This window comes from Stegostoma tigrinum, chromosome 2 (assembly GCF_030684315.1).
Source record: "Stegostoma tigrinum isolate sSteTig4 chromosome 2, sSteTig4.hap1, whole genome shotgun sequence".
Lineage (NCBI taxonomy): Eukaryota > Metazoa > Chordata > Chondrichthyes > Orectolobiformes > Stegostomatidae > Stegostoma > Stegostoma tigrinum.
In genome coordinates, this window is record NC_081355.1 from 8117231 (window position 1) to 8133897 (window position 16667).

At 42.4% G+C, this 16667-nt stretch overlaps 1 protein-coding gene across 3 annotated transcripts in view; it reads right to left on the bottom strand.

Moving 5' to 3' along the window:
- exosc7 (exosome component 7) overlaps positions 1–16667 on the bottom strand; it is a 37995-nt gene that overhangs the window by 4488 nt on the left and 16840 nt on the right. Inside the window, exons 5-8 of one of the 3 annotated variants that reach the window (XM_048548766.2) lie at positions 15550–15620; positions 13524–13647; positions 9160–9315; positions 6151–7308 (exon numbers count right to left, since the gene is read on the bottom strand). In XM_048548766.2, the coding sequence (XP_048404723.2) occupies positions 7243–7308; positions 9160–9315; positions 13524–13647; positions 15550–15620 (417 nt within the window). In that variant the 3' untranslated portion in view covers positions 6151–7242. Of the gene's footprint in view, positions 1–6150; positions 7313–9159; positions 9316–13523; positions 13648–15549; positions 15621–16667 lie in introns of those variants that run through there. The other 2 variants (XM_048548755.2, XM_048548776.2) reach the window with 2 other exon arrangements.

Here is a 16667-nt window from a genome sequence, read left to right on the forward strand (position 1 = left end):
CTCCAACAACCTCAAACTTCTATTTTATAATTATTAAACTACATTGCTTATTCTGGACAATTGGTGAATAATTTAAATCAGATCCAGGGATTCAGACTGCATCGAAGATTTCTGAAAATCCGATCTCCCCAACTGGGGCCAGGGTGTCATCTTTGCAAGTGGTTACGTGAGGCTGCTTCTTTTGAATTCAACTCCATAAGACCATAAGACATAGGAGCAGAAATTAGGCCATTCAGTCCATCAGGTCTGCTCTACCATTCAATCATGGCTGACAAGTTCCTCAACCCCATTCTCCTGCTTTCTCCCCATAACCCTTGATCCCCTTGATAATCAAGAACCTATCTATCTCAGTCTTAAACACATTAAATGACCCGGCCTCCACAACCTTCTGTGGCAGCGAATTCCATAGATTCACCACTCTCTGGCTGAAGACGTTTCTCCTTATCTCCGTTCTAAAAGGTCTTCCCTTTACTCTAAGGCTGTGCCCTTGGGTCCTCGACTCTCCTAATAATGGAAAGCATCTTCCCAACATCCACTCTGTCCAGGCCATTCAGTATTCTGAAAATTTGAATTATATCCCCTCTCATCCTTCTAATCTCCAACAAGTATAGTTCCAGAGCCCTCAAACATTCCTCATATGTTAAGCTTTTCATTCCTGGCACCATTCTCGTGAACGTCCTTTGAACTTGCTCCAGGACCAGTACATTCTTCCTGAGATATGGTGCCCAAAACTGTACGCAATACGCCAAACTTGGCCTGACCAGAGCCTTACAAAGCCTCAGTAGTACATCCCTGCTTTTATATTCAAGTCCTCTCAAAATAAATACCAACATTGCATTTGCCTTTCTGGCTACTGACTCAACCTGCAAGTCTACCTTGAGACAATCCTGGACTAGAACTCCCAAGTCCCTATGCACTTCAGATTTCTGAATTTTCTCCACATTTAGAAAATAATCCATGCTTCTATTCTTCTCACCAAAGTGCATGACCTCACAATTTCCCACATTGTACTCCATCTGCCACTTCTTTACCCACTCTCCGAACCTGCCCAAATCCTTCTGCTGCCTCCCCACCTCCTCCATACTATCTGTCTGTCCACCAATCTTTGTATCATCTGCAAACTTAGCCAGAATCGCACAGTTTCTTCATCTAGGTCATTAATGTGTCGTGAAAAGTTGTGGTCCCAACACTGACCCTTGCAGATTACCATTTGTCACTGGCTGCCATCCTGAGAAAGACCCTTTTATCCCCACTCTCTGGCTGTCTGGCAGAAAGCAATCTTCTATCTGTGCTAGCCCTTTGCCTCTAACACCGTGGGCCCTTATCTCACTCAGCAGCCTCCTATGTGGCACCTTGTCAAAGGCCTTCTGGAGGTCCAGGAAGATAACATCCATTGGCTCTCCTTGGTCTACCCTGCTCATTATGTCCTCAAAGAATTCTAGCAGATTTGTCAGGCATGACTGCCCCTTGATGAAACCATGCTGACTTTGCCCTATTTTATTATACACTTCCAAATATTCAGAAATCTCATCCTTTACCATGGACTCCAAAATGTTACCCATGACTGAGGTTAGGCTAATTGGCCTGTAATTTTCCTTCTTTTGGCTTACTTCCTTTTTAATCAAGGGTCTCACGTTAGCGATTTACCAGTCCCATCTTACAAATAGGGAGATAGTTCAGAGCACAGGATGCCCATGATTCTGCAAACAACAACCCCTGCAGATCTTTTCACAGATAGTACTCCAGGAGTTGAAAATGCACAAGTACAGTAATGAGAAAGAAAGCAGGAATTCAATGACACAAAAACAAGATATTGTGGATGCTGGGAATCTGATTGTGTTATACAGCCCCTACAATGTGGAAGCAGATCAAGTTCCTAGAAGCCTGGTACTCCACGAAGGAAGCCATCCACAAACACATAGAACTCAACCTCATAAACACTCCACAGCGAAGGAAAACTGGAAGTGAGGTGATCCAGCTGAATGGACTCCAGAGTTTAAAAACCAGGCGGGAAAACACAATGGCACCTCATTGGAGGCTGCACTGATGATGTTACCCAGCAGAGTAATGAAATGTTTGCGGAACAATAATGAACCAGCTCAGCACCCACAACCGAGCAACAAATCTACTCCGAAACCTTAGAAGCTTATTATCCCGTGGTGCTTGATGCAATGACTAGCTACAAAAGTTAAAGTAACATAGCGATTATGTTAATCCAGACAATGAGCAGGATGCCAAGTAAGAGTCTGAGAATTTGAATTCAATTTAGACAGAGGGAATCCAATTAGTACATTCCCAAAATAGTAGGAACTGCTGATGTTGGAGAATCTGAGATAACAAGGTGTAGAACTGGATGAATACAGCAGGCCAAGCAGCAGAGGAGCAGGAAAGCTGACGTTTCGGGTCAAGACTTTTCTTCAGAAAAATTTCTGAAGAGTCTCGACCCAAAGTTCAGCTTTCCTGCTCCTCTGATGCTGGCCTACTGTGTTCATCCAGCTCTACACGCTGTTATCATAGTACATTCCCAAAATGCTTATTAATATATTTGAAGAGAAGTTTCTAGTTAGGATTAATAACCCTCAAATATTTAATGATCTGTTCTATCGTATAAATAAACATGTTCTCCAATTGACTGCAAGCCTGATTGGATCAGCCACTCTCTCTTTCCCTTCCACTGATAAGGATACACCTTAAATCAGAACTAAAATAGTTGTTGAATTGCCATTATTTCCTTCTTCATTATCATTTCTCCCCATTTCCATTTGCTAACGTAGTAAAATGATAATTTTATTGAGTGGGGTCCTTAGATCTTCCTGCTATTCAGCAAGATTTCAAAACCGGGAACACCACAGTCTCTCAGCAAATCAAACATTTGCTGAGAAAACAGATGTTGTTTCTCATAAAAAGCCACCTGAGCACATTTCTTATCAGAGTCTACCTGGCTTACTGAGGGTCTTCAACATCCTGTTCTGAACTTTGCTGTTTGTTCAGAATTCAACATTGTCTTTTCGGAGTTGTTTATCAAGTCCACAGAAAATATTTCTGAGAATTTTGACATTCAGTTCAACGTAAATACTCACAAAATGTTGAGTGTCACATTTATAAGTAAAGTGAATTTGAAGGTCAACAAATGATCTTCACTAGTCCCAAAATACTTTCTCAACTTGATCTACAAAGATTGGGAGTACTAATAAACAATCCGATGAAATTGAGGAACCATAAGTTCATTTATTTTGGCATATCACTGTAGCTACTGAATAGCAGGAAGACCTAAAGAGTCCACTCAATAAAATAATTATTTTACTACGTTAGCAAATGGAAATGGGGAGAAATAATGGGAAGGAAATAGTGGCAATTAAATAACAATTTTAGTTCTGCCTCCACAGAAGACACTAATAGCTTCGCCAAAATGCGAAGAAAATGGTCTAGCGAAGAGGAATTAAAGGAAATTAGTTCTCATAAATAAAGGACAGAGGAGAAATCTGTGGGACTGAAATCTGATACTAGATCCCTAAGGTCACATAGTCCACATCCCAAGGTGCTAAAGAAGATAGCCATGTAAATAACAGATACTTTATTATCTTCCAAAATACTGTGCATCTTAGAAAAGTCGCCGCAGATGGGAGCATGACAAATGAATCTCCACCATTTAAAAAAAGGAAGAAAATGGAATTGCAGGCCGGTTAGTCTAACATCACTAGGTACAGAAAATACTTGAGGTCTATTAGAAACGGTGTGATAACAGGGCACAATGACATTATCAACAGGACTAAACAAAAGCAAAAAGAGAAATTGCTGGAAAATCTCAGCAGGTCTGGCAGCATCTGTGGGCAGAAATCAGAGTTCACATTCCAAGTTGAGTGACGTTCCTTTAGAAGGGTTCCTGAACAAAACATTAACTCTTGAGTTCTCTCCACAGATACTGCCAGACCTGCTAAGATTTTCCAGCAATTTGTTTTTATTCCAGATTTCCTGTATCCATAGTTCTTTGTTTTTTTTGGTCTAGACAAATTCAACATGGATTTATCAAAGGGATATCATCTTTAGTAAAAGTACTAGAGATTTGTTTGATGGTGTATCTAATAAGTGAGGGGCAACTGACAAATGTAGTGTATTTAGATTTTCAGAAAGGTTTTGATAAAGTCCCACAAGAATTTATTGCGCAAAATTAAAGCACGTAGGGAGGCAACATACAGGCAAAGAATGGGAATTGGTTGGCATACAGGAAACAGAGCAGAAATAATGAAGTCTTTCTTGGAGTAGGAAGTAGGTTATTGGGAAGGCACTAGCCTAGTGGTATTATCACTGGATCATTAATCTAGAGACTCTCAAAATGGTTCTGGGGGCCTGGCTTGAATCCAATTAAAGTCTGGAATTAAGAGTCTAATGACGATCTTGCATTAGTGATGATTGTTGGGAAAAACTGATCTTGTTAACTCTTTACTACCCTCTGGGCAATTAGGGGTGGAAATTAAATGCTGTCCTCATCAGCAGTGCCTTTATCCTGGAAATGAATTTTTAAAATTTGACAAGGATCAGCGTCGGTCCCCAGCTAATCACAATATATTGACAAGTTGGATAATGGAATTTAGTAATATTTCCAGATTTGTTAATGATACAAAGCTGCGCAGGATTCTGAGAGGTGAGATGAGGAACTGGTTCAGTAAGTGAGTAACTACGTGAATAAGTTGAAGTCTTCCATTTTAACTGGAAAAACAGAAAGGAAATGTAATGCTTAAATGGTAACAGATTGGGAAACGATGATGCACAAAGGGACCTTGGTGTCCTAATACAGTGACTAAAAACAAGCACACAGGTGCAGCAAGCAGTTAGGAAGACAAATGGTATACTGGCTTTCATTGCAAGAGGGTTTGAGTACAGGAGTGAGGAAGTCTTGATGCAGCTGTACAAGGCTTTGATGAAACCAAGGTATTTGTGGTATAACAGCACAATTACTTGGCAGTTTTGGTCATCCTTATCTATGAGAGAATACACTTGCCATAGAGAAAGTGCAACGAAGCTCCAACTGATTGATTTCTGGAACAGCAGGATTGTCATTAGAAGTGATTAGGGGAAATAGGGAAATAAGCACTGAAGTCTGGGAGAATGACAGAATTGAAATATATAAAGCTCTGACAGTACTGGACAGATGGGGTGCAGAGATAATGTTTCCTCTGGCTGGGTAGCCTAGAATCAGAGATCACAATCTCACCATACGGAGTAGGCCATTTAGGACTGAAATGAGGTAAAATTTCCTTAGATAATTTTTTTGATATTGAAGTCATCAAAATGATGTGGAAAGAAAATGGGGACATGACATTAAGATGGATGATCAGCTAAGATCATACTGAATGGCAGAACAGACTACAAAGGGCCAAATAGCCTACACATGCTCCTAGTTCCTACTTTGCTTAGAAATCTGTGAATTCTTTGCCAGATAAGGCTACAAAGGCCAAGTCACTGAATATATTTAAGAAAATAAATAGATTTTTAGACAATAAAGACATCTAGGAGTATGGGGAGAGCACGGGAGCATGGTGTTGAAGTAAAGGATCGGCCATATTGAATAGTGCAGTAGGTTTGTGGGTTGAATGGCCTACTATAGCTCCTATTTTCTATGTAAATGTTCTTTTCAGTTGATACAGTTGGAGTAGGGTTCAGTAAATTTGAATGGCTGTTTTACATAAATTCTCAATTATCCTCATTGGAATAGTGATGCTATACTGGACTCACAGCAAAGAACAGGACAGGAACAAAGGGAGATACATTCCAGCAACACACCAAAGCTATCTGGGTGTAAGTCTTTGATAACAAAGTGTGGAGCTGGATGAACACCGCAGGCCAAGCAGCATCTCAGGAGCACAAAAGCTGACGTTTCAGGCCTAGACCCTTCATCAGACCCTCTGATGAAGGGTCTAGGCCTGAAACGTCAGCTTTTGTGCTCCTATGATGCTGCTTGGCCCGCTGTGTTCATCCAGCTCCACACTTTGTTATCTTGGATTCTCCAGCATCTGCAGCTCCCATTATCACTGGGTGTAAGTCTTTGTTTTTAGCAGCAACTAAATTTTGCCTTTGTTGTCAATTTAAACTGCTGATAAAGAATAAGACAAACTATATTCTAATATATTCATTTAATTATACTCAAGGCATTCTTCTAAACATTGGTAATTACAGAAAGTGATACATGGGATTATTGACATGACATTAATAAATTCAATGTTACTGACTCTGGGTCATGCTATTCCTTAACAAGGTGCATTCCAAATAATAAGGTGGACACAGTACACTTAAAGACGTGCCAGCCCCACTCAGACTCAGAGTCAAAGAATATATTCCTTCCTAAAAGTTCTTCTGTTTCCAAAGCAGCCTGCAATGACCTATGTAAAGCTTTCTGAATGCAGTTTCTTGTTTGAGTACACAAAAGTTGGGGGATGCACGCGCAAGGCAGGAAGCAGGATTTAAGATGGAGAAAGGGACACGAGAGATAGAGGGGTGAGGCAAACACAGAGGAAACAAGGATAAGAGGAAAGAGACTGAGGGCAAAAAGAATCATTCGAGGCAGATATCAATATAACTTGCATGATTGGGTATTTAATTTATAGAGTGCATCAAAGTATACAAAATACCATGATTTATCTACCACATTCTGCATAGACACTAGGTGTAATCCTCAATATGCAAAAAGTATTCTCACTATGAGAGAAGATCAGTTAGTCGCAGAAATGAGTCTTGATTGACTGGCAGTATGAATTAGAACATCCGACGACACAAGGGCTCAGTTTATCAAGCCAGTACTAACTAAGATAATGAAAATATTGTGGGGATTTTCAACACAAGCTTGAGTCACAGATTCCAAATTGAAGATTATCCTTAAGTTGGAGAAACTGCAATCCGTAGGGACGAGAGCAGGAAGTAAAGTAATGCTGACACTATCGCTATGACTGCTCCTGTGAGTTGAGCAATTTAACATCATTTCATAAGCAAGATGTCTTCTTCAGCAAGAGGCAAGTATATTTAACAATACTTTCCAGTCATGGCAGCAATTTGCCTCCAAATTACTGTATGAAATAGACATAGATTGCAATTTTTATAATGTGCAATTTATTACTCGGAAAGAATATAAACATTCTAAATTAAAGTGATTTCTCTCCAGCCACACAGAACATTTTAAATAAATCTTTATTAGAAAATAAGTACAGTGCAGAAGTCAACCAAGAAATCCAACTTTTTGACGTTTCCTTCCTAAACTTTCTTCTTTCTCCAAAGCGATTTGTAAAGATATATGCAAAGCTTTTCCAACTCTGTTTCCTGTCTGTGAGGGAGAGGTTGGGAGGAGGAGGAGGAGGAGGAGGAGAGGGGAACAGGTGGAAAGAGAAAGAGTGTGGGAGGGGCAGAGATGGAACATGGGAAAGAGGGAGATGGTTGGAGGAGAGTTGGGTAACAAGAGGGAGTAGTGGGGGTAGAGAGGGACGGTGGGGTGGGGGGGGTGGGGGGAAGGGGGAGAGCAGAGGGAAAGAGAGCATAAGGAAGATTAACTGAACCTAGTATAAAAAGTTGTATTTAGGAGAGATTTTCTATCTTGGCATCAGAGGTTCCTAGGCTTATGTGAAAACCCACCTCCTTAATCCCAACCAGATATTAAACACAATTATCAATCTCGCATTACAGGCGGTTGGCTGATTGGTTAAGTGAGATCAATGGAGGAATATCAAGGAAGAGAGATCTCATTCCAGACTCTGCACGGAGGTCAAATTCCCTCAAACCCAACCACTCAACCACAATGAGGCCTGCATGCAGCTCCTTCTCCGTGATTTGTCTTTACTCCCATGGTCTCACCACAAGCATAAATACAAATGTCCACCAAATATACCAAAAGTTCTCCTATGTCATGTAAATAGCTGGTAGTTTGTCCTCAAGTATTGTTCAAGCTATAACCTAATGCATCTTTTGTACAATGACATTTTGTCAGTAACAGTTCCAATATGTCAATATTCAACCGAGTGTGGGAGGGTTTAATTCATATCGTAGCATCTGAATAGAGTTCTACGAAGGGAATCCATAATCTCCACTTCCCAATCGCTTCCACCGCATTTACTTCCAATGTTCAAAAATACACCGTCAGTCTTGATCGGGGGCTTCTAATTACTAATCTGGTGAGGGTGTAGGGATCTTTTTAAACTGTGCAGGTGATTAGAATTTCAAAAGGTGGAAATGTTGAGTTGGGCTGCTATATTAATTTGTAAATTATGCAGGAAACCAAATTATGTTAGCCTCCTGATATACATGTCCAAATCAAAGTGACACTGAAAGGAATGTTGATCATTCTGCAAACAAAAACTGGCAAATTGAGCTGACAAGTTAGAACAAAAAACAGTGAATGCCTTCAGCTGTCAAGTGGAGTGCCAAATTCACCACTACCACCATAAATGTTTGTCATGACCAATGCTGTTACTCACTCAGTGACAGAAACAAAGGGCTACCTAGCATTGCTAAGTGTTACTTCACATGAGCACAAGTTGTGCTTCATTTTTAACTCACCATGTTAGAGTTCAGATTTGTCAAAGAGAAACAAGTAGAAGTTTGAAACACTAACTGGGGAAATGGAAGGCAGACAGGAAGACTGCATTGAGGGGGACTCAGTTGAGTGGAAGAAGCAATAGTGGAAATCATTATATTTGCTTCCGTAAAACATCCACTGACAGTGCTCTTTTGATGATGGAGTTTGCCTGTAGTTGCACATTTCCATCAGTCAGCCTGTTCAAATACTAAAACCATTATGGGACTGGTGTGACATGATGTGGACTGAAAAAAGCTACAAAATGTGAGTGAATTACTTTCAGAGAAGGCGGGGGGGAGGAGGTATGTGCAGACATTTCTACCTGTAACATATTTGCACAGCATGTAGCAAAATAAATGAGCCGTCCTGCTGGTCAACCAGGCAGCCCTTCATTTAGGGAATGGCAAATAGTATGGCAGAAACCAACAGCAGTGATTTTGTTCATCTTTATGCACAATCAAAGCTTGATTAGCCAACAACAAGCAAATTGTTGTTGAAATCCTGCTGCAAAATGTCAAAAACTAAAAACAACATATAAAGAGATGAAAGAAAAGGTGACTGACCCCAAACGCAATCAATTAATTAAAAGACTGGATTCATACCTCTAACATTTCAAAGATACTCTCTGGGTCCAAACTGCCTCCTCCAACTTTCCTGAAGCAAGTGATGGTCCCTTTGCTGGTGACCGAAACCAGCAGGCTGGCCATGCGACACGCTTCCTCCTGCGAAGTGGCATCGACTACATGCCTGTGACCAATCTGTGGAAAGCAAGGAACATCAGCGATAATATCTAACTTAATACAGAACAGCTGCTTCCTCTAGCTGCAGAGTCTAAATTAAGGGATCGTAGCCTCAGGTTAAGTGTTTGGCTCTTGTGGACAAAGATGGGGAGTGATTCTTTTCACTCAGAGGCTTGTGCATCTAGCCCAGAAGGTTGTGGTTGCTCAGTCATTGTGTAGATTCAAGATGAAGATCAACAGGTTCTTGGGCAGTGAGGCAGCCAGGGTTTGGAAGCTGTGATCTTACTGAATGGTGAAGGAGGCTATCTGGTCTATCCTTGATGCCACCTCTTATGATCTAATGCAGATTGGGAAGCCCTGTAGATCACAACCACCAGTGGGAACACCGACTGAAATCTGGGGCAGACAGTTCCAATGCAGCAATGGCTATCTCATACCTCTGAGTGCTGACAGCTGCACAGCCCCTCTAAATCAGAGTTTTTGTTTTGTATAGTGACTTTGGTTCATTTGCAATCCTGGAGCCTTAAAATCTGCCCACATCATCCTAATGGAAAAGCTGGTGCTTTACAATCTGGGTTAAACAGCTTCTCCCCTGCCCACTGCTCTCAAAGGTATGGGCTCATGGAAACTTGTAAAATCAAAATACAGCAATTACTGGATAAAGTGTGGGAAGCTTGGAAAGTTTGTTCTAATGCTTTCAGGAGCCAATGCTCTTTCTGTGCTGTAATACTAAGTAGCAGCTCTCACTTTAATGTACAGAACTGAATCACTACACATGATTCTTTCTGTAAATATTATGCAAAGTATCAAATGACGTCTGCGGAAAACACGGAAATCCCTTACAAAATAAACAAAAAATATTTTTAAAAAATATGAGGAAGCAAAGCCATTTCGATGCTGCCTTTTCTAGGCTAAGGAATTTTAAAAATTAATCTTCCTAAATTTCTTCTGTTCTGAAAATTAAATACTGGCAGAGAATTTCTCTTTGGTCAACAGGTGTTGCTAAATGAAGCAGCGTTAGTAAAGTGTAAAGTTGGGTTCTCTGAGTGCTGAAGACACCTAGTGGCTTTCACGTGTATGGCATTTCAGACATGCTTGAAAATGCTGCTACTGTTTCCTAATACTAACAGGTAGGGACACTTCTGTCACCTTTATTCGCAGGCGTCTCATTCTCAACAGTGACAGATCAACTTAACATTGCAACTTACATTAATTTCACTGAAAGGTAAAAAACACACATCCGCTCATTCAATTTTCACATAATTGTTATAGTGCAAGAGGCCGTTCAGCCCAGCATGCCTATGTGATTCTATTCCCTAGTCCCAAATGCCTGCCTTTGCCCCATATCTGTGCACAGCATTTCTATGTAAATAATCATCCCATAGCCTCCTGAATACCTCAATTGAAACCTTACACATGGCACTTACTGCTCATTTTTATGGAGTCCTGCATTGCCAGACCATTTCAAGGCTTTTAAATACCCAGAAGACTGTTCACTTTCATTCTCAAATCCTTCAAACAAAGCCTCATTAATCATCCTCCTCGTTTACCTTTTTAAAAGCACAGTTTTTCTTTTTGGAAAAATTAAAGCAACTAGCTGAAATCAATCCCTGCAATGCATATACCTCAAAGATCACAACTCTAAACTGGCAAAACATCTTCCACAGACCCTCTCACCCACTCCAACCTCTCCCCCGCAGAACGGGCAGCCCTCCGCTCCAACCCCAACCTCACCATCAAACCCGCAGACAAGGGTGGCACAGTGGTAGTATGGCACACTGACCTCTACATCGCCGAGGCCAGACGCCAACTCTCCGACACCACCTCCTACCGCCTCCTCGATCATGACCCACACCCGAGCACCAAACCATCATCTCCAACACCATTCACGACCTCATCACCTCAGGGGACCTCCCACCCACAGCCTCCAACCTCATTGTTCCCCAACCCCGCACGGCCCGTTTCTATCTCCTTCCCAAAATCCACAAACCAGCCTGCCCTGGTCGACCCATCGTCTCAGCCTGCTCCTGCCCCAGCGAACTCATCTCCACCTATCTGGACTCCATTTTCTCCCCTTTGGTCCAGGAACTCCCCACCTACGTCCGTGACACCACCCACGCCCTCCACCTCCTCCAGGACTTCCAATTCCCTGGCCCCCAACACCTCATATTCACCATGGACGTCCAGTCCCTGTACACCTGCATTCCGCATGGAGATGGCCTCAAGGCCCTCCGCTTCTTCCTGTCCCGCAGGCCCGACCAGTCCCGCTCCACCGACACTCTCATCCGCCTAGCGGAACTCGTCCTCACACTCAACAACTTCTCTTTTGACTCCTCCCACTTCCTACAGACTAAGGGGGTGGCCATGGGCACCCGCATGGGCCCCAGCTATGCCTGCCTCTTTGTAGGTTACGTGGAACAGTCCCTCTTCCGCACCTACACAGGCCCCAAACCCCACCTCTTCCTCCGGTACATTGATGACTGTATCGGCGCCACCTCTTGCTCCCCAGAGGAGCTCGAAGTTCATCCACTTCACCAACACCTTCCACCCCAACCTTCAGTTCACCTGGGCCATCTCCAGCACATCCCTCACCTTCCTGGACCTCTCAGTCTCCATCTCAGGCAACCAGCTTGTAACTGATGTCCATTTCAAGCCCACCGACTCCCACAGCTACCTAGATAGACCTCCTCCCACCCACCCTCCTGCAAAAATTCCATCCCCTATTCCCAATTCCTCCGCCTCCGCCGCATCTGCTCCCACAATAAGACATTCCACTCCCGCACATCCCAGATGTCCAAGTTCTTTAAGAACCGCAACTTTCCCCCCACAGTGATCGAGAACGCGCTTGACCGCGTCTCCCGCATTTCCCGCAACACATCCCTCACATCCCGCCCCCGCCACAACCGCCCTAAGAGGATCCCCCTCGTTCTCACACACCACCCTACCAACCTCCGGATACAACGCATCATCCTCTGACACTTCCGCCATTTACAATCCGACCCCACCACCCAAGACATTTTTCCATCCCCTCCCCTGTCTGCTTTCCGGAGAGGCCACTCTCTCCATGACTCCCTTGTTCGCTCCACACTGCCCTCCAACCCCACCACACCCGGCACCTTCCCCTGCAACCGCAGGAAATGCTACACTTGTCCCCACACCTCCTCCCTCACCCCTATCGCAGGCCCCAAGATGACATTCCACATTAAGCAGAGGTTCACCTGCACATCTGCCAATGTGGTATACTGCATCCATTGTACCCGGTGCGGCTTCCTCTACATTGGGGAAACCAAGCGGAGGCTTGGAGACCGCTTTGCAGAACACCTCCGCTCAGTTCGCAACAAACAACTGCACCTCCCAGTCGCAAACCATTTCCACTCCCCCTCCCATTCTCTAGATGACATGTCCATCATGGGCCTCCTGCACTGCCACAATGATGCCACCCAAAGGTTGCAGGAACAGCAACTCATATTCCGCCTGGGAACCCTGCAGCCATATGGTATCAATGTGGACTTCACCAGTTTCAAAATCTCCCCTTCCCCCACTGCATCCCTAAACCAGCCTAGTTCGTCCCCTCCCCCCACTGCACCACACAACCAGCCCAGCTCTTCTCCCCCACCCACTGCATCCCAAAACCAGTCCAACCTGTCTCTGCCTCCCTAACCGGTTCTTCCTCTCACCCATCCCTTCCTCCCACACCAAGCCGCACCCCCAGCTACCTACTAACCTCATCCCACCCCCTTGACCTGTCCGTCTTCCCTGGACTGACCTATCCCCTCCCTACCTCCCCACCTATACTCTCTCCACCTATCTTCTTTACTCTCCATCTTCGGTCCGCCTCCCCCTCTCTCCCTATTTATTCCAGCTCCCTCTCCCCATCCCCCTCTCTGATGAAGGGTCTAGGCCCGAAACGTCAGCTTTTGTGCTCCTGAGATGCTGCTTGGCCTGCTGCGTTCATCCAGCCTCACATTTTATTATCTTCCACAGACCACTTACTTTTCAAAAAAAATACTACTGCAATACTTTGAGTAAGTAATTTAATGTTGGTAATTTTGAATCAAATGGTTCCTTCGAAGTTGTTTATAATATAGTTTCAATTACATAACAACTTCAACATGAAGATAATAGCGGTATTTCAATATGATTTTTACATGCAATCAGCAAGAAGTCATGTACTTAAAAGGTTTGTGCAAGATATTTGTACCCAGAAGCATGTAGGTTTATCTTACTTTGCTTAAGGTGATGATGCAAGGTACACTTTCCACATTGAGTCGAATGCAGTCATATGGATCGTCAGACAGCTCAATTTCCTTGGCACCCTCATCATCTTCAAGCACTCGGACTTTTGGAATTCTTGGAAGTACGGAGAAAATAAAGTGACAGTAGTTATGTTATACTTTATCTCCTCTTCGTACAGAAGTAGTCTTTCTGCCAACTTCTTTGCATCAGTACTTCTAAAAGGAGTTCTTTTACATGTCTTTGCAAAATCATAAACCCAGCTTTTTATTTTGGGGGGGGCGTCGGGCTCACACAAGTGTAACAGACTGACATATTGTCTGAGATCAAGGAAGGTGAGATTTCAATCAGCTGGCTCAGCAAGCACTACTGACATGTAACCAGGAGCCAAGAATCCAGGGGGAATAGATATCAGACATCCATGTGGACGTTCATTATTCTGGCATTTCGGAGAAACACAAAAGCTACAAATTCATCCACAGCAGCTCTTAAGCACAATATCGACAAAGTTCTGGAGACATCCCCAACTACAAGCATTTGATTTTAAATCATCCAATAGACTGGATATTTAACACTGTTAATTCATTAACATTCTTATTTTAATCAAATTTAATCCTAAATTAATCCCACTGGAGCAAATTGAGGTTAAGTCTTGTAAGTTTATAGTCAGCAAGTTGATGCTGTATTTCTGAGGCATATCCAAACTGTTGTTGCAACCCAAAATGTACAAATAAATAGCAACTAATATTTTAAAGTTTGAAGGCTGCTATTTTAAGTGTTGCCAGTTCATAAACACAGCTATATCAGAGAAACTGTGCTAAACACACAAGGAAGGAAAGTACAGTAAGTCGTCTTGATAAGGCAGGATGGAGAGAGTGTAAACAACCACCCCTTGGCTTATAAGTTCATTTTATGACTTTTTTAAAACAAAAGTTAATTAATTTGCTCTGTGGCCGGTGCTGATCTGAATCATGAATCACAATGTAAATGTTAATATGGTCCCAACTGCTTATGTGACGCCATTATTGTGCAGGCATAAACAGAGCAAGAGCCCAGACATGGAGTTAAGGATTGTTACATTCACCTTGACGAATGTTCTTACGTAGGTATTGATTCTGATGCTCTTGCAGTATCACAGAATTATGATGCACAAAGTGGTCATTCAGTCCACCGTGTCTGCACCAGCTCATTGAAAGAGTATAATGACTCAGTGCCACTCGTCCGCCGTTTCCCCATAACCCTGAATATTGTTCCTATTTAAACAATCTTCTCGACTGCCTCAAACGAACCTATCTCGACCACACAACCAGTGTGATCCAGATCATAACTGCTTGTTAGAGAGTCATAGAGATGTACAGCACGGAAACAGACCCTTCAGTCCAACTCGTCTATTTCAAACCAGACATCTTAAATTAATCTAGTCCCATTTGCCAGCATTTAGCTCATATCCTTTGTGTGAAAATATTTTTTTCTTGTGTTACATTTGCATCTTTCGTAAGTTATACTGTGCCCTCTCATTCTTGGTGCTTTTATGTAAGAGAACAGTTTTGCCCTATCCACTCTGTCCAGCTCACTTATGACTTTGAATGCCTCTAACAAATCTTAGCTTTTCACTTTTCAAGGTAACAAGTCCAAACATCTCCAGTCTAAATTCACAAAATTCTTACAAACCTCTTCTTCACTCTCTCCAAAGCACAATTCATATCTTTCTTAAAGCATAAATGTCCAGTGCTTTTTGTCCCCATAAGGCTGAAGATACTATATGCATGATTATATCCCAGACTTCATTAAGAGGGCACAGCCCATATTCCAAAAATATAACAAAATTCACAATGTTCATTCAATGCAAGTGGAGCTATGTTTATTAACTGGTGATCTAAACTGCTTTTAGCAATGTCCCCAAGACGTATCTTCCCTCCATTTTTTTCTGCTGCTGCATTGACCCAAGGGTGGTTTTGTGGCCTAGCAGTTTAGAGGGAATGTTGCCCAGGACACAAAATACACAAAGCCAATTCTTACCTAGTATTATGAAGTGCTGCTTTAACTGCAATAGAGATTGCATCAAAAAGGTTTCCACCACACTCCAACAACTGAAAAACAGGCAACTTAAAGTTAACAAAAGTTGTACATTATGGCTCAGCCCTTTCAAAATGTAGTCTTGGGAAAGTCGTGCAAAACACACTGTCAGGTTGTAAAGGGGAGTGAAAAAGTCTTGTTTAGCATATTCTCCTTGGATGGGCAAAAACACATGAAAAACTTGCAAAAAGCTACTGCATTGCATAAATTAACCAAAAGCAGGTCAGAACAGATTAGAAGTGCTCACATCACAACGATCCTCGTCAATGAGTTGAAGCGAATATATGTGAATGCACACTAGAATGCCTAAGGTTCTTAGCTATAATAGTAAGCCATACTAACTATGTAAATGTTATGTTCACACACAAAATATCATTTGCTTTGTCACTAATCTGATCTACTGCAGAAATAAAGACTATTCTTTCATATACATTTAAGAATGCATTTTAATATATTAAAAAAATTATAAATTTGATATGATTTTGCTTTCCCAAAAAAACTTGAGGTTCACAAATGTACTACTACACACGAATCGCTGTCTATAAGTTCAGCCCAATGCTTATGTATGGATTCTGAACTTCTCATCCTGAGATAAACATATAATTCTTATCCTTCGCTCCTCTGCAAATTACTACAGGGGAAGTGAGCATGACTGGCCAGACCAGTATTTCTTGCCAATCCCTAACTGTCCTTGAAAGGTGTTGGTAAACCAGGTTCTTGAATTGCTGCAGACATGTGGGTGTGGTCAAACCCACCATGCTTTTCCAGAGGGAGTTCCAGGATTCTGATCAGCGACACTGAGAGAAAGGTGATATAGTTGCAAGTCAAGATGGCGTATGACTTAAGAGGGGAATTTTCAGTGGTGTTCCATGCATCCAATGCCTTTATTCTTCTGGATGGTAGAAGTCACAGTTTTGAAGGGTGCTCTCTTAAGGACCCCTGAGAGATTACTGCAGTGTATCCTGTAGAAGACACACTCTACTGCCACTGTGTTTCAGTGGTGAAGGAAGTGAGTTGTTAAGGAAGGAGATGAAGTGCAAAATAAACAGATTGCTTTGTTT